This window comes from Symsagittifera roscoffensis, chromosome 9, assembly GCF_963678635.1.
Source record: "Symsagittifera roscoffensis chromosome 9, txSymRosc1.1, whole genome shotgun sequence".
NCBI classification, from domain to species: domain Eukaryota; kingdom Metazoa; phylum Xenacoelomorpha; order Acoela; family Convolutidae; genus Symsagittifera; species Symsagittifera roscoffensis.
Window position 1 is genome coordinate 2787791 of NC_087070.1, and position 17959 is coordinate 2805749.

Consider the following 17959-nt stretch of genomic DNA (forward strand, 5'->3'; position numbering starts at 1 on the left):
TATCCGCAACGTAAAACTCATTTTTTTTTATTTCCCAATATTTTCAACTTCATTTGAAATTCTCAACACTATAATGGGGGTGCTAGCAGAGTATATTCAGGCGCTGCAAACTTGACGTCTAAATATGACTGCACAAATTCTTTTGGTTTTCGAGATATGGCGTTTTCTGTGTTTTTTTTTCTTCAATTTTTCAAAACTTAGATGTAAAAAAAGTAACCGAATTTGAAATTCTCAGCCGTGTAATGGGGTGCTGTCAGGATACTCTCAGGGATAGAAAAACTGGATTCCAAGTGTGACTGCTCAACTCCTTTTAGTTTTCGAGACATGGCGTTGTTTATGATTTTTCTCAAAAAACAAAAAAGAGTTGTTGGAACTTGAAATTCTCAAATGTATGGTGGGGTGCTGTCAGAGTACACTCAGGGGTAGCAATTCTTCACTCCAAGTAAATTTGCTCAAATCCTTTTGATTTCCGAGTTGTGATGATTTTTCTGATTTTTTCGAAATTTTTTTCCGAAAACTTAGTATGAAAATAAACTAACAGAACTCGAATTTCTGAACCCTCAAGTGGAGTCCTGTCAGTTACACATTGGCGTTGCAAATTTGCTATCCAAATACATCTGCTCTAATCTTTTTGGTTTCCAATATGGTTTTTTGATTTTTTTTTTTTCAAAAAACTTGAAATACAAAAAGTAACCGAGCTTGAAATTCTCAACCCTAATAGAGGGGTTCTGCTCGGGAAAATTCAGGAGAATGAGCACGTTGAAGCTTGAGAGATCAGAAACTTAGAATCAAGCGATACCGGGTCCAGGATTAGATTTTAAGGATTGATTGAAAACCTTCATGGTTCACCTTCTACATTTAATTATTTGACTTGCTACCTACGAAAAATATACGCCATCAAATTGGACGAACCGACGTCAAAATTTGAATTTAACGGATTGTTCAAATGAAAGGAGAACAGAGTTATGAAATTTAGATTTGAAAAATTTAAGACATTTTGTTAGAGGAACCAAAAATCTCATCAATTATATCATCAGGATGGAGGCCATTATACTACTTCTTCTAAAATAACCCTCACAAAAATATATGAAGGGTTCTTTGAAACTTTTTTATACCGAGACCAGAGATGTTCATGTAAATCACTCCGCAGATGTGGAAGCAGCAGCATAGTTAACAAGGTAAGAGTACAGTGATATGCCGGGTATGAGAACGGAAACCCGAGACATTCGAAATCTTCTATGTTAATTATATACTTTCTCCAGTGAGCTTTTTGCTGTTTTTCTTGGCAATTTGGCTCCACTGCCCTAGAGTGCTGCGACTGCCGAAAACAAGCTTTTTTGAAGATACTCAAAATTTTGTTCGATGAACAATAGCTGATTTCCTTTGACAAGCTTGCTGTTATCTTTCCGTAAAACGCTTGATTATAATAAAGATTTGGTGATCTCGAAAAACGCTGCGAAAAAACGGTGTCTAAAAGGTTTTTCTCCCATAAGACGATTAAAGACGCAATTGACCGTACTGCGACGTGTTGTAGTCACTTCTACCTCAGTGACGTTTTAGTATGTCTGCTTGAGACAAAGATCCACTAGTACCTCTTTTTGAAATTTTTCATTTTGCTTTTTTCTATCGAAGAAGTTTAATATAGTCTGTTCAATGAGACTTTCTGTAGTGATTCTACAGTTTGAACTCAAACCTTCAAAGAAAAGCATTCATTTGGTTAAAATTTGTTGAACTAGTTGTGTCTAACTTACCATGTTTTTCAGCTTAGAATTTATTGAATCTTTTTAATCATGCATTTTTATACTTTTTGTTGATTTTCAGCCAGTCGCATATTTTCATTTTATGGATGCTGTTGGGCCCTAAAGTTCATTAACTATATGATTACTTTACTTCTGCTTAGATCCAGAATTTGCTGTCAGTTTTTGGGACACTTTTTTAATCTGAATTGGTTCTTCTCGGGTTTTTGTTCCGACCATTGAAAATGGGGAGGAACTTTGTATTCGGTGTAAATTAGTTTTTTTCTCTTTTTTGTTTTCCATGCAAAATCAGCTACCACAGATACTATCGGAGAGAGTTGAGTGGCTTATCATGATAAAGCTTTTTCAGTCGTGATTCGAACGACATTAAAATCAAAAAATTATCCCAAAGTCGAGAAAAACCTGTTTAAAATTTTTGATTTTTAGTTTAATTTCGAGCAAAAAGCGCGATCGAGAAACGTCCGTTTTATGAACGTTAACTATTTTTTAAAATAATTTTAGGCTCACAGAACTTCATTTTACTATCACGAAAATTAGTTTCTCACTGAAACGCGTTTCTTTCAGTGCTTATTTGACGATAAAGATTTTCAAAAAGCTGAAAAGCTATTGACAAAAATAAGAAAAAATTAGAAAATTTTTCTAACATTTTTTAAAAAATTTCTTGTTTGGTATTCATTTTTTGAATTAAACTTTGTCAATCATCCATTATTCACTAATTCTCTACGCGATCAGATAGTTCTCAAATCACGCCGCGCTCTAAAAAGACACTAATTTTTTGAATTTTTAATGAATATGGTCGGAAAATTCTGTGCTACTGGAACAGCAACCGACATTTTTCTCAGTTTTGAGATAACCTTAATGACTTTTTACTGCAATTTTTGATTCAAGATTGAAAGAACGTTAATATAATACGACAATTGAACCTCCAGCAAGTTTTTATGAGGCTGATCTTTAGGAATTTTCAGCTTTGAAGCAATATTTCATCATATGACAATTAATAATCCGACTATTGAAAATGGCGAGGAACTTTGTCTTAGGGTGCGTTTTTGTTTATTTGTCACACAATTAGGTACCATAACTAATCATCTGGATGGTTCAAGTGATATATCATATTCAAGCCCTTATAGCCGCGATTCGAACGACTAATTTCAACACCATGCACATCCATCCATTCTCTTGTAGCACCTCGGGCACTTATCAGAGCTGCGAAGGCAAATTGACCATTTTTGTTTCTCATCATTTTGCAAAGCACGAACTGAAATCGAACAAAGGGTCTTCAAAATGATTTATTAACAATCAGTTTGTGTTTAAAGTATTTGAAAAAAAAAATGAAATAACCAATTGTTATTAAAACTAAGGCTCTTATTCCTTTCGTCACCCTCCTGAAATAATCATTTTTTAAATTGTCTAACTAGTAGTTTAACAAGTTGAAATATGAAGACCAAATATGCTTGTTATGGCCCATTCAGTGTGCATGAAAATTTCAGTAAAAATCAATCATTTCACCAAAAAGTACTTAAAAAATTCGTAGGTGGGAGGGGGGGGGGGGGGGGAAGAGCCCAAACTAAAAAGTTTCTAGATACTACCTTTCAATAAATATGCTCTCACATTTTTTGCTGCCGTTCTTAGTTTCAGGTCCTGTTGTACCTTTTCCAAGCCGGAGAAATATCCATTTAACCCACGTGCGTTTTTTTATTCAAGTATATATTTTCGTTTGATGAGAAAAACGAACATCAAAAACACCATTGGCATTATTTTACAGCTGCGAGCAAAAACGTTCATTTGAATGGTACGATTTTTCAATTCTTATATAATCACACTGGCAGCTTTTATTACGTGGTTAAACACAAGTATTAGTTTAAATATATGAAAACACTTACGATTTTGTTTTTGGCCATTTCATCTAAACGTTGCTTTTTTATGCTTCATTGATTTTTGTGTACACTTGCTTTACCTGTGTTGAATAAAAACGAACAAAACCAATAAAAAAAAATATATTTTTTTTTGGCGTTGGTTTTTATTTTCTATAAGTTTATCTTGTTTTTTTTTTACTTTTTAAGGACTACTTTCAACGTTGTTCAATGAGCGCTTCTGAAGTCCTAGCAAGTCCGTTTGCACCTTTTTCTCGACCTACTGGCGTAGGTAGTTATAACCAGAGTACTAACTTCACAGCTTACCCTCAAAGACCTCAGAGCATGAACAATTCTCATCTTCATAATGGAATGCCTCAGAGAGCAGGTTTGAAGTTCAGAAGGCGAACCGAGGCTGTAAACTGGCGTCTCCTAGCTGGAGTTGACATCGATCGAATTACAGGTACAAACGTGGTAGATGAGTCCTTGAAAAAAATACATCACAATTGGAAATATCAGATTGACACCAAATAATCTATTGCATAGGTAATTTTGTCCTCAATTTTTTGTTTCTTTTTGGCTGAAGCATTTCTATTTTTAGGCAAAGAAATTGGCTTTCAAATTTTTTAATAGCTGTTTTACGTGTTATTATATTTTAACACTTCATGTTGCGATGTTAGTATGAGAAAACAAATCTGTTCCGAATTGCTAGTTTTTTTAACCATGACACCTTTGCATTCCAATTTCACTACGCTAAAAAAAATTTCAAATTGAAATTGATAAGTGATGATAAGTGGAAAAGAGGCCGAACTTGAAAAAAAAACAAGAAAAGTGAACGAAAATGAACAGTTTTCAGACAATTTTATATGGGGGGATGGGGGTGGTGGATTTTGACATACCTGTTTAACTAATTCCAGTTATAAACACCCATCTATCACGCTTGTACCATATAACAGAAGAGACGGATTTCGGAAGTCTGCAGCAAAATTTGCTCCATGTCACCTTCTGCAATATAGACTCTGAAGTGGACTGGCGTTATGGAGTAGATCCCAATTTGATCAAATTGTTCAAATTGTCGCAACTTATCTCGGAGTATCTCTTACATTCACAGGCAGGGACTTCAAAATTAGACAAAATTCAATTAGATGTATTCCTAATATCCTAATTGAAATCCAAACTGCCTCGAGAATTATTGGCCTGAATTTTTCCGCGAAATTATTCAAACTCAATTTTTTCAAGAACACTTAGAAAATTTGTTCACGATATCTTTTTTATTTCATTCTGAAGCTCAAGTTTCAAATGAATTTTTCAAGAAAAGCTCACCCTTCGATATCAATTGGATTGATTTGTTTTTAAAGTTCAAATTGTGAGACAAGTTTAAAAGACAATGTTTTTTTTTACGCTGACAGCTTTTGGCTAGCTCCTTTTAAGTGTCACTGATCAAAATCATTAACACTTAAAAGGTTTTTTGTTAGCTTTGTTTTTCAGGAAAAAGATTTTAAAATTGTTCACGCGCAATTTCGGTTTTTTGAGTTTTGGTAGTTTGATTCAAATTATTTTTCTAAATGGGCAAATGGTGCAAAAAACAAAACAAGAATGATTTTAAATTTCAAAAACAGATTTTTCTTTACTAAAATCCCAACAGAATTTGAAAAATTATCTATTGACGCAATTTTCTCCAGAAGCTTAGCTCAATCAAAAAAGTGTCAGCCATATATTATTCTTCAATTTCAATGAGATGGAAAGTTTTTTTTTAATTTTTCTCTGAAAATTGAAACTTATTTTCTCCGAAAATGTTTTTTGAAGTCAACATTTTTTCGGATCCTTCAGGTCAATGAGAATCTCCAATTTTTTTGAATTTTTTGTGGTTTCTGCTGATGAATGGGTTTTCGAACTGATAATTTATACCCGGTGTTTTTTGAGACAATTGAATGAAATTTTTACTAGTAAAGCTTTATTATCAGTACTACCGAAAAATGAAGAGATGATTACTTTTATCACATTATTTTTCCAATGGTACAATAAAAAGGAACAAGACTGCCCGTATCAGGGCAAAGCCCGGAACATTTCGATTGCCATTTTTTTGGTCTCGAATAGTTTTTGGTAAATTGGGTGTTAGCAAAACTATGAATTTCAGGCTGATCATAATAAAAATTAAGTGTTACAATTTGAGTCGTTTATGAAACTAATAAAACCAATTAGCTGCCTCAATTCAATTTGGAACAATTTTGTAGTCAGGGATAATTCGCCACCCGTGTAAATAATAAAAAACGAGAAGTTTAGACAGACTCGTGGCAAGTTACCATAGGGGTCTGCACACCCAGCTGCGCTCATGCAGATCATGAGATCAGTTCTGAATTTGTTCTGAATAAGAAAACCACCCGGTGCAAATTTACTCCTCACTTTAATCGAAAGTCGGAACAAAATACATATAACTCTAGAAATGCAGTAATTTTGAAATGTACTGGACATGTTTGACCAGAAATTTTACTAGAACGTTTTGTTTAATTTTGCTATTTTATACACCATACTGGACTTTATCTACATACGCAAAAATTTTTCATTTTTTTTTAAATTGCAATTGTTTAAAACAGAAAGAACGAAATGTCAAAAAAATGACACATAACTGAAGTCGCTGTCTGCCTCGTTAGGAGTATCTGACGGAAACTATCAATTTCCTGGAGCTGAAATGTAAGAAACTACAACAGCTCAATGACTCATTGGGAAGCAGGTGAGTTGTTCAACATTGCATTTTTTTGTTGAAATCTTAATAGCGCGTTGGCAAACGCATACCTGACAGAAACCTCCCAACTGTTCCCACCGTCCTACCCCAAAACTACTAGTAGTCAACCGAAGTAGCGAAGTTCTTTAGATTCGTGTCGAGCTGGCATAACGCGACCGTTAGGGGCAGATCGATCACGGTAACGTTTTGAGGGCGAGGCAATTTTTCCTAATCCAGAAAAATAACCGAAAAAAAAGTTGCATGTAATTCTCATCCAAGGGCAAAAGAATTGCTACCCCCCAAAGAGAATATGTATGTTTGGTTTTTCCCTCGTGATTAAAGGTGCCGCGGCAATTTAGAGCTCTTTTCCAGTTTCCCATTACCCTCGGTAAAATTTCAAAATAAAGCTGTTCAAAAATTGTTCACACAGCATTCTGCATGCAAAAATTTTTGTACAAATTTATTAACCTATTCATGCTGACGTGTTTTGATGCAGTTTTTAACATGAAAGTCTTTTTAAATAGGTTTTTGTCTATTGAATTTCCGAAAAAATCAAAGAGGGGAACTGGAAAAGAGCCCAATTGGGAACAAGCGTCAGTCCAATGTTCGCTTGCTGTCAATTGTTTTTCTTCCATGTTCCCAATGGCCCGAGACGATAGTTGAGCAGCCGTGGCCGAGTGGTTTAGTCGAACATCTCTCCAAACCAGGGTCATGCGTTCGAATCACACTTCGGTCACGGTTGGAGGGTTCCCAGTGTCATCCGCCTCCTCAAGGTTGGACCGGCTGCGGCGAAATGGATGACATCTCTCTCTCTCTCCCCCACGGTTGGTCCTGCACTGAGCAGGACCTTGGGCTAATCAGAAAAGGCGATAGGTAATTGGTCTTCATCGAAGTTGAGTTTGATATTTTCTTTGTTCAGATGTGATAAACAGGAGGGTGAAGTTATGGAGTTGAAGAAGGAGGCGAAAAAGAAGAAGCAGTTCATTAAGGAGTTGCAGGCCAAGATAGCTGCAGGCGCCCAGCAGTACTTTCCCGTGAGTAGCTGCACTACTCTTATTCAATACTTCGTCAACAATCTGGGCCAAAAAATGCCTGGGAATAGTTTCAGCTTTCAAATTGCAGCTCTGATGAATAGATTCCACCTTAAGATTTTAAGATTCTTTCCGCGTTTGGAGAGTTATCGTGAAATTATCTATCGTTGTTTTTCAATATCGAACTTTTCCCACAAAATGTTTATAGTAATTTTTTTTTCAAAAAAAACTTAATTTCAGGTTTTTTTTTTCAAAACATTGTCGATTTTGAACGAAACTACCCACTCAGAAGCTGTTACGTGACATTTTTTTTCAGTTTGTGGTACTTACTTGGGTCATTCATTTTAACCAGCATAATTCCTAAAAGCTTCTTATAACTGCTTCAGCTTATGGTATCTAGTAACAAAAATCCACCGCCTGCAAAGAACTACTTCAACGATGTTATCATGGAGAATGGCCTCTAAGCTTCGTCTTAAAGTCTCATCAAACACCTCATCTCTAGTTTTGATTGTTTCAGTTTTTGATCTGTGAGAAATTTCAGCCAATCAGAAGCGAGTATTTCTCACGCAGCGCTAAGCAGTTTGATTTTAATTCAATTATGGGATAGCAGACCTTAACTTTATAGATCTTACAGGTCTTTTTAGGGGGAGGGTGGGATTAACTTGTCCGTTATAAATCATCCTTCGTTTCAGTGTTCGATCTGTGAGAAGAGTTTTATGTCGGACTACTTCTTGCAACAACACACCCAGAGGAGACACCCCGAGGCACTCAAACCCAGTCCTCGGCTAGAGGGGGACACCCACAGTGACCGGGTGGGGGAGCTGGAGAGAGAACTGACTACTTTGAAGGAGAGACTGAATAACACAGAGTTGTCCCTTGGTAAGTTTGCATGTGTTTAGTTGTTTTTTAAATTTTTTATTTTAGGTGATATCGATATTAATGTATCAAAAAATGATGAAAAGCAAAAATGTTTTATTAAGAGTCGAGGAACTTAATGAATGTAGTTCATAAAATATTTGCTCTAGGTTTAGCTGTAAATGATTGGTTGAATATGTATTTCGTATCTAACGCAGATAAAACAATTTCCAAAAGTTTGTTTTTTCTTTTAAGAATATTCTATCTATCTATCTATCTATACTATATTTTGAATGCGAGTGACAGCTATCTCCCATGTTTAAGCATAATAATTTTGCATGTTTAACGAAAGAGTTTTTTCATGTTTAAGCTATATCATATTTTGCAATGCTCAAGAAAATTTTTCAATTAGTTTTCCGCAAGGTCATTAATTTTCTGTAATTTTTTGCGAGGCCAAATTAAGTCTGTCTGTCTGTAAAGCTGCTTTCTTTTTTAATTTGGTTATGTCTGTCTACCCTTATCCTAATTTTTTAACTTTCAGCTATCTATCTATTATATATTTAAATGCGGGCTTCACTATCTCGCCATGTTTAGGCTTTTTCAACGTATTTTTTTGCATGCTTAACAAGAGAATTGTTTCACAGTTAAGCTATGTCCTATATTGCGATGGTTAAATTTTTTTTTTGACTTTCCAGTTTAAATTCAGTGTTTATTTCATCAATCTATATCTATCTATCTATCTATCTATCTATCTATCTATCTATCTATCTATCTATCTATCTATCTATCTATACTATATTTAAATGTGAGTGACAGCTATCTCCCAAGTTAAGCATAATAATTTTGCTTGTTTAACGAAAGAGTTTTTTTCCTGCTTAAGCTATACCATATTTTGCAATGCTTAAGAAAAATTTTCAATTACTTTTCCGGAAGGTCATTAATTTTCTGTAACTTTTTGCGAGGCCAAATTAAGTCTGTCTGTCTGTATACCTGCTTTCTTAATTAATTTGATTATGTCTGTCTGCCCGTCTCCTAATTTTTTAGTTTTCAGCTATCTATTATCTGTTTTATATTTAAATGCGGGCTTCACTTTCTCGCTTTGCTTAGGCTTTTTCAACGTAATATTTTTGCATGTTTAACAAAAGAATTGTTTCACGTTTAAACTATATCGTATAATGCTATGGTTAAGTTTTTTTTCGATTTTCCAGTTTAAATTCAGTGTTTATTTCATCAAGCTTGAAACTAACAACCTAATTGTGTGATGTTGTCAGATTTTTCCCAGGTTTTGCAATTCTGGCCTCCATATATGAATAACCAAATCCTTTTAGTTTACGAGATAGGCAATTTTCGAGATTTTTCAAAATTTTATAGAAAAATTAATTTTAAAAAACTTCTCAATTTTTGAAATTGTCACCATGTAGTTAGCTGCTGCCAGGTTACTCTCAGGTGTTGCGAATCTTGCCTCCAAATCTCACTTCTCAAATCCTTGTAGTTTTCAAGATATGACGTTTTTTAAGATTTTTTCAAAAGTTTAGATTTTAAGAAATTCCAAAAGGTAGAAGATCTCATTCTTGTTGTTGGATATTGTGAGGATACTCTCAGGGGTTGCAAATCTTGCCTCTAATTAGGGCGGCCCAAATCCTTGTAGTTTTTGAGATATGACTTTTTTCAAGTTTTTTTTCAAAATTTTTCAGAAAACTTAGATATAAAAAATTTCACCTAAATTGATATTCACAACTCTGTTGTGAGGCTCTGTCAAGATACTCTCAGGAATTGCGAATTTTGCCTGCAAATATGACTGCTCAAATCCTTGTAGTTTTCGAGATACGGCGTTGTTTTTATTTTCTCCGAAATTTAAAAAAAACTTAGATGTTAAAAAATTCCAAAACATTGAAGATCTCAATCCTGTTATTGGAACATGTGAGGGTACTCTCAGGGGGTTGCTATTCTTAACACTGAATATGGCTGCTCAATTTCTTGTAGTTTTCGAGATATGACGTTTTATAAGATTTTCTCAATATTTTTCACATAACGTAGATATAAAAATTTTCACAAAACTTGAAGCAAAATTCGCAACTCCTGAGAGTACCCTGATAGAGTCTCACTACATACATGGTAATTTCGACTCTGTCAGGGTACTCTCAGGAGTTGCGAATTTTGCCTCCAAATATGACTTACCAAAACCTTGCATGTTTACAACGTGAGTTTTATAACGAGCAAAACGAATTGTTACCTCAAATTGTCTCTGTGAGTGAGTTTTTTTTCAATTGCAAATCAATTTTTTTTGAGTCTTATGTATATGTTTTTGTTCCGACCATTTAAAAAATGGAGAAAACTTTGTATTCGGGTGTGTTTTAGTTTCTTTCTTTTTGTTTTCCACGCAAAATTAGGTACCAAAATTAATTATCAGAATGGGTCGAGTGATGCATTACATTAAAGCCTTCTCAATCGTGATTCGAACAAAATTAAAAAATTTGTAAAGTAAAAATAGTTTTTGGAGTTTTTTTAGCGCAATTGTGGGAATAAAAAACTTGAAAATTCAAAAAATTGTTTTCCATTTGACCTATTTTACTATGTCTCTCAAATATACAAAAGTTCTATTTTTTTGTTCAGATCTTTTTATCACGACACTAATTTGAAAAAAAAATTATTTTGACTGTGGTCGGAACATTCTGTGCTACTTGCACAGTAACCAGCTATCCTTGTTTATGTATGTAATTATTTCCGTCGTAGTGGCTGATTTTTTCTATTCTTGTTATATTTTTTGGGAAAATGTTTGAGTAACCCAAGGATGAATTAACTATAAAACAAAAATTTAACTATACTGGGAAGGAAATTTGATGTTTAATATTTTTTTTTCAGAAAGAGCTAGAAACGACAGTTTCTTGAAGGAGCAGATCGAGTTGCTCAAAACAACTACTCTTGCCAATATATCTGAAGGTCAAGTGTTGAAGAACGGTCACCAAGGTGGGGGTCAACAGGAGGTCAGCTCTTTCCAGGAGAAGATTCTGCTGCAGTTGAGCGAGCTGCAGACTAAGTATGCAGAAGCACAAGTGGCATTGGCCAATCAGAACAGCAGACCTCAAAAAGCGACCAATGGTAAGGCAGAGTTATAATTTTGAGCTAATACTTATAGGATGCGATATATGTATGATATATCTTAATTCCTTTGAGTTTTCAGTCGCATTCCAGAAAAGATGTCCTAAAATTTTTGCAGTATCGAGATTTTGTTGAAATATTTACGCCATTTTTGGCTGACGTAATCTGTTTTGCTATGGTTTGAAGTTCAGCTTCCCCCTGTATATGTTATGATTTTTACTTTTTTCTAAATTACCGTCGCTAGGGTGGATCTAATGGATGGCATTTGAGAATCTAGCTAATGTTTTGTCCAAAATAGCGAAATTCTGAGTGTTCTATGAAATTGTTATATCAGAAACAAAAAAAAACTTATTCGCCAGCCTAACTTTGCGCCGAACCTAGAGAAGTTTCTTTTTGTTCCTCTGAAAGGTGAAAAAATTCACCCAAGTTATTTGTTTATTCCTCTAGTCCATTAAAATTTTTCAAAGCATCCGCTGGTTTCTTTGTTCTAAATTAGCAAAGGAGCAAGTTCGCACAAATCATGTTTCACGCATTTATTTTAGGTTACAATGATGATGAAATGCGAGAACTGGCGCTCTATCAGGAGAAGGTGAGAAAACTTCACTGTAATTGAGAAAAATATTCAGCTACTTTGTAAGCAATCGATGATAATCTGCTTTTGGTGCAGTTGCTTTTGGTTAAATTCGACGCTTTAAGAGTCCTGAGAACATTTCTAGTTCTTTTAATTATTATAGTTTTTGTTACATAGTTTTAAATTGAACCTTCAATTATCAATAACTTTGTTGACGTATTAAAACATATGTGCCATTTAAACATTTTTAAAAAATCATTTTCCCAGTAACAATTTTTCGATTGAGGGCTTGAAAAATTGAGATTTTTTTAGTATAATTTGTTCTTAGCCTCATGGTTGCTTAACATTTAGGCTTTTTTCAAATTCAGTTTCGCATCAGTGGTTGCTCACTAATAAAAACACTTGGAATTAGTTTTCTTGAAGTCTCAAGTTCCGTTTTTTTTTCTAGTTTTTTTTCTTTTAGCTTCGCAGACTCGAAGTCGAAAATGAATCTCAGCGGCTCCTGTTGGAAAGAGTTCAAAACACGAGTCGCCACGAAATCGTCCAAAATGACATTTCCGACCACTCCTCATCAAGAGACAAAAGAAAACCGAAAATTCGCTCGGTGCCACAGCAATCTACACCTAAAGCTCAGAAAAGCGATAGGCACATAGGCCGAAACGGTGACAGTGACGAGTTTGACGGAAGAGTGAGTTCTTGGCGCCAAGAGCACGCAGTTGAGTCGCCGGCGGCTAAGCATCCAGATAGTCGGCTAATTATGTCTTCGGCTGTTCAGAATTTTAATGAACCAGATTTTGCTGAAGTGGAACCTGTCGAAACATCGACTGGTGAGTGGCAATTTCTTTGAAAAAAAAACGAATTTCAAGTAAACCGGATGTCCTTAACAAAAAAAAACTATGCCCTGTAGTTTCTCAAAATTTTGCTTTGAAGTAATAATGGATCAATGAGTACTCAATTCTTGAGCCTAATTTAATTATGTTTTTTTAAAAAAAATTGATAACAACCTCTGTGTATTTAAATGAAGCAAATTGCATGTAATGAAATTGTTTCCAGTCAAGGTTTGTTCAATCTCTGAATCTCATGGCAATAATCACCAATTCCACTATGCCAAAGCAGCTCTCAACACAACTACTGTTGCAGTATCGTCAGAAGTGTCGCGTCAAAAAAACCCAAAAGAATCCACAAAGGGTTCTAAAAAAGCGCCCGAAGTTCAAGACTTCAGTCCCAAATCCGACCTAAACGTCGGCAATTCAAAAGTTGCTGCAGCAAAAAAGCCGATAGACGACTTGGTCGAATGGTACAAATCAACTCGTAGACCTAATTTAGCCTCCTATCATGACCTCAAAAAAGTAGCGGATGGTAACTTAGCTTCTTCGAGTGGAGATAGGAAGCGAAAAAAGGTCAACTTCGATGGTACGATTATGACGTCATCAGTTTTTTTGTTCACCTTGTCATGTGATCAATCACTCCCTTTTTCTTTGTTCATCCTTTCCTCTTCTGTTACTATCATATAATCTCTTCTGTCAATTATGTTGCTTTTCTCCGAGCAGAACTTTGAACTATATGCGATGCTTCTATAAAAAACAAGAAAAACTTTAAATTTGGCAGATGAAATTTCAGAACTAATATTCAATGCGCATTGCGACGAAAAATTGGTTTTAAAATTTTTTTGAAAAAAAAATCATTTTTAACCATTTAAATTATCATTTCCGTAGAATCCTCTGTTTCTAAAACTATAGAGTAAAGTACGTGTGTAACCATTGGGGAACTTGGGTTTTTGCGAGGTCTATTTTTTGCCGACACGACGTGAGCTGAATCAAATTCGTCCTATGAGTTCCTCCCAAAACAACGGACGACAACAATTAGCTCCTAAATTGTTGTCTCTATATTCAGCAGCTTTATGTCTGACCCTACGGTGAACTATTTAAGCTCAGCTAGATGCAACTTAACTTGCAACAGCTCACATTGTAAATTGTAGCGCACGTGCGAGTCTCGAACCGGCAACCATATGATTGCTAGCACGGTTCTCGGTCACTTGCGCCACAATGCTACAAATTTACAGCTGAATTATTATTAATTTTTAAATTATTAGCAAATAATTACCTCTGATTTCAGAGCAAAGTGAAGAAAGCAGAAATGAGGTGGAAATCCCTGCGACCTTCAGTCGATCTCAGCGTCTTGCGGGTAAGAACTTCTTTGGTATTCTGAATGTTGAATATTTAGGGAAAGCATCCTACAGTCTAGTCCATAAGTAAGATAATCATATTATTTTTAATAATAAATTGTTTCCAATCTAATCTAATGGTATTTTAAATGAAACAAAATAAACAAAATTATTGACTTTCCAATCTAATCTAATGGTATTTAAAATGAAACAAAATAAGCAAAAATATTGACTTTCAAATCTAATCTAATGGTATTTTAAACAAAACAAAATAAGCAAAATTTTTGACTGGCACGTTTTGTCAAGAAAATGAGTAATTTTAGCGTAGTTTTCTTCTATATGCGTTCTCTTGACTCGAAGTGTACCATTAACTACGATATACTAGGTTCTAACTTCAATCCGTTGCGGAACTCTTCTCATTTCTTTCCCTTTCAGCGAAAATGATCTGAAGTTCTAGCCCTTAGGTTAATTCTGGCAGAGTTTTACAGACAAGGTCTTCATACAAGAATTTCACCATTGCAATCCATAGGGTACAGCGCGATATCGAACCTTTTATCTTGTAGTTTCAGGCATCAAACTCTAATATAGTCATGGTTTTGAATGTGTTTGTATCAGGAGCCCTAGAAAGTGACCCCAGGATTCTGGCCAACTTGAGACCTGAGATGGAAAATATCATGGCCAAGGAACTGAAGAAACTAGGGATTCCAGAGGTGTGTAAAACGACGAAGCTTTTTTAAAAATTGTTTTGCGAACCTAAATCTGAAAATTTTTATTATTCCAACCACTTTCGCCGAGAGTGGGAAGAGAATTATTGCGAGGGGGGTTCTTCCGCCTAATTTTGACTACCTCGTAGAAAGATTGTATGTGGTAATGTTTTTAGCACACGTTCAGTCGTGGAACAGATAATATAAAAATCTCAAAAATGCTGGCTGTGTCGAGAAAAATTGCTCTGAATTTTTCCGTATTTCTGAATTAGCTAAACAATATTTGTTGAAAGACTGAGCACCAAATCTAATTCTGCTGCAATTTCAACGTTATTTAGTCAAGTCGTAGTTTCATGGATGAAAATTGATTTTAATTGAAAACTTTTGTCCTAAACGTTTTTTTTTAATTCATTTTTGTTCCAAATTTAGACCATGAAATCGTGTTGTAATTATAGTCGATTACTGCCGTAAAAACTCAATCCATTAAAATCTCTTTTAATGGGTTATAATCCATTTAAAATCCATTATTATTGATCGTAAACCTGGGGGTATCAAATGCTACAATAGATTAGAGAGAGTGATGAAAGCTCAAAAAAATTGAGAAAACAAGATAATATTTTCTAAGCTGAATTAAATCTTGTTTTATTTGATGTTTTGTGAATCCAGCCTAAAACAACTTTAAAGTTTCGAGCATACTGCACTGTGTTTGAAATTTTCCTTAATGTTCACGAAAATCAGATTTAATAGATTTTATTGAGATGACAAAAAACTATAACCTATTTTTAAAGGTTTCTAATCGATTATGTTTCAATTTTATAGAGACTGCAAGAAAAATCCAATATAATTGATTATTATCCATAAAATTTCAATGCGGTTAAGCTTTACTTACTTCTGGAGTAAAAGAGCGGTTTCTCGCTATTTTTACATAATTCAATTGCCCTTTCCAAAACACAAACTAAAACTCAAACTTTTGTTTTTTCGACACTGGGGCAATTTTTTTTAAAAATATTTCAATGTTCGAATCACGATTGAAAAGCTTTTACTTTGATTTATCACTCAACCCTTTCGGATGATTATTTGTGGTGCCTCATTTTCCGAGGAAAACAAAAAAAAGTACAAAAAAGTTCTTGAGAAAATGTACAATTCTTAAAGAAAAATATTTTATTAATTGGTTTTTTGCCTACCAGTGAAAGTGGGAAGGAACTTTGAGTCCGCGTGTGTTGTAGTTTTTTTTATACTTTTTTGTTTTCCTCGGAAAATGAGGCACCACAAATAATCATCTGAATGGGTTGAGTGATAAATCAAAGTAAAAGCTTATTAATCGTCATTCGAACAACATTAAAATATTCAAAAAAAAAAAAATACCCCAATGTCGAAAAAACTAATTTAAAGTTTGAGTTTCAGTTCACTTTCGAGCGAGTAAAGCGACTGAGTAACGTTCGTTATATGCAAATTTACTTTTATTTAGAGTTTCAGGCTGAGAAAACTTGATTTGATTAAAAAGAACATTTGTTTTGGAAGTCTTTTAAGCGTTTCTATTGGAATAAAATTTTTCTAAAAAACTTAAAAATAATTGTGCCTAAAGTTTAAAAAAACTCAAGTTTATTATTTTTATTATTTTTTTTTTGTTCCGACCATTGAACATGGGGAGGAACTTTGTAATCGGTTGTTTAGTTTTTTTTCTTTTTATTTTCTGCGCAAAATCAGCTACCACAAATTATCATTGGACTGGGTTGAGTGATAAATCATATAAAAGCCCTTTCAGTCGTGATTCGAACGACATAAAAAATTTCAAAATTTTTTTTTCCCAGTGTCGAGAAAAACCGGTTTGAAATTTTTGATTTTTCGTCAAAATTCGAGCGAGTGAGCAGGCTTACATTAGCTTATTGGGGCTCAATTTAATCTTGAAAACTTAGTTTTACTCAAATGAAGTTAGTTTTTGGAGTTTTTAGCTTCATCTTAGGAATCAAAAACTTCAAAAATTTTTTAAAATTTTTTGTTTTGTTTTTCTTTTTATTTGTCTTCAAAATTTGTTTTCCAATTTGCATATCCTACAATGACTGACTAAATTACCTCAGCTCTTTTTTTTGCTCAGATTCCTGTATCACACCACGCCAAAAAAAACGACAACAATTTGAAAGAATAATTTTGTAGTAATTATTTAAGACTGGTCGGAACATTCTGTGCTACTTGCACAGTAACCAGCTATCATTGTTTTTGTTTGTAAATATGATTAATTTAGTATTCTTCTACGTGTTCGTTATCTAGTCATGCCACCCGCTAAAAACGGTACTAATTTGAGGAAAAAGAAAACCTTCTGTAGCTTTCTTATGAATGTGGTCAGAACAGTCTGTGACACTTGCACAGCAACCATCTTGCCTTGTGTTTATTAGCAAATTTATGCTTTTCAAATTATTTAATCGTTTTGTGACTTTCGTTTATTTTTATGCTCGGTGCATTGTTCACTACTTGCACAGAAACTGGCAATCTTTGTTGTTTCTAGATTTATTTGGGTGTTTTTCTAATTTCATCACTTGTCACTCGCCTTTATAATTTATAGGATTCAGATAGGATTTCTTCGAAGACTCTCAGCTCGAAACTTAGAATTCTTGGAGAACAGAGGGCGCAATCGTACAAGGGAAGAGATCTAAGTCGATTGAGGGCGGAGTATTCGAAGGATATTGACGAAATTGCGAGAGAAAAGCTACAGAAACTAGGTAGTGGTTCTGTTACAACTTTCTATCAATCGCCTCTAAAAATCAAAGCATATTTCCTTATAGCTCAAGTTTGGATGAAAACGTGGTTATCGTTCATTTTTATGTCACTTTTTATTTCGTTTCAAAATAGCAATTACGAAAGGTTTTGGGAAAATTGTTTTTTTTTGTATCTTTCATGTCATCTTCTCGTAGAGATTTTGAACCTTTCACAAAATTTTGGTGCGCTTTTAGGAAAGTTTCGACCGGAGATGAAAGGCTTGACTGCTGAAAACATGCCACTAGATGCAAACAGTTCAGAACATACCCGCAGAAGTCCTGGTGCCAAGCGAGTTCTGTTTGATGGACAGAAAAACACAAATAAAGTTGTGACTCCGCAAAGAGTTTCGGCGTAAGAGCTTTTGCCTTGTAAAAAAACTCCCTTGAGTATAAGTTTCAAAGCGCTCCTGTTCTATTGCACGTCTAATGAATATTGAGAGCAAACGTGTTTTA

General features: G+C 34.4%; 1 protein-coding gene across 2 annotated transcripts in view; it reads left to right on the forward strand.

Annotated features, from left to right (window-relative positions):
• Positions 1-3593: 3593 nt before the first annotated feature.
• Positions 3594-17959, forward strand: part of LOC134854221 (cilium assembly protein DZIP1L-like) — a 44358-nt gene continuing 29992 nt past the window's right edge. Inside the window, exons 1-13 of one of the 2 annotated variants that reach the window (XM_063870389.1) lie at positions 3594-4070; positions 4564-4718; positions 6259-6338; positions 7249-7363; positions 8053-8239; positions 11078-11314; positions 11857-11903; positions 12349-12712; positions 13002-13298; positions 14001-14069; positions 14665-14759; positions 17314-17470; positions 17702-17858. In XM_063870389.1, coding sequence (XP_063726459.1) covers positions 3839-4070; positions 4564-4718; positions 6259-6338; positions 7249-7363; positions 8053-8239; positions 11078-11314; positions 11857-11903; positions 12349-12712; positions 13002-13298; positions 14001-14069; positions 14665-14759; positions 17314-17470; positions 17702-17858 — 2192 coding nt within the window. In that variant the 5' untranslated portion in view covers positions 3594-3838. The remainder of the gene's footprint in view (positions 4071-4563; positions 4719-6258; positions 6339-7248; positions 7364-8052; positions 8240-11077; positions 11315-11856; positions 11904-12348; positions 12713-13001; positions 13299-14000; positions 14070-14664; positions 14760-17313; positions 17471-17701; positions 17859-17959) is intronic. The other variant, XM_063870391.1, reaches the window with a different exon arrangement.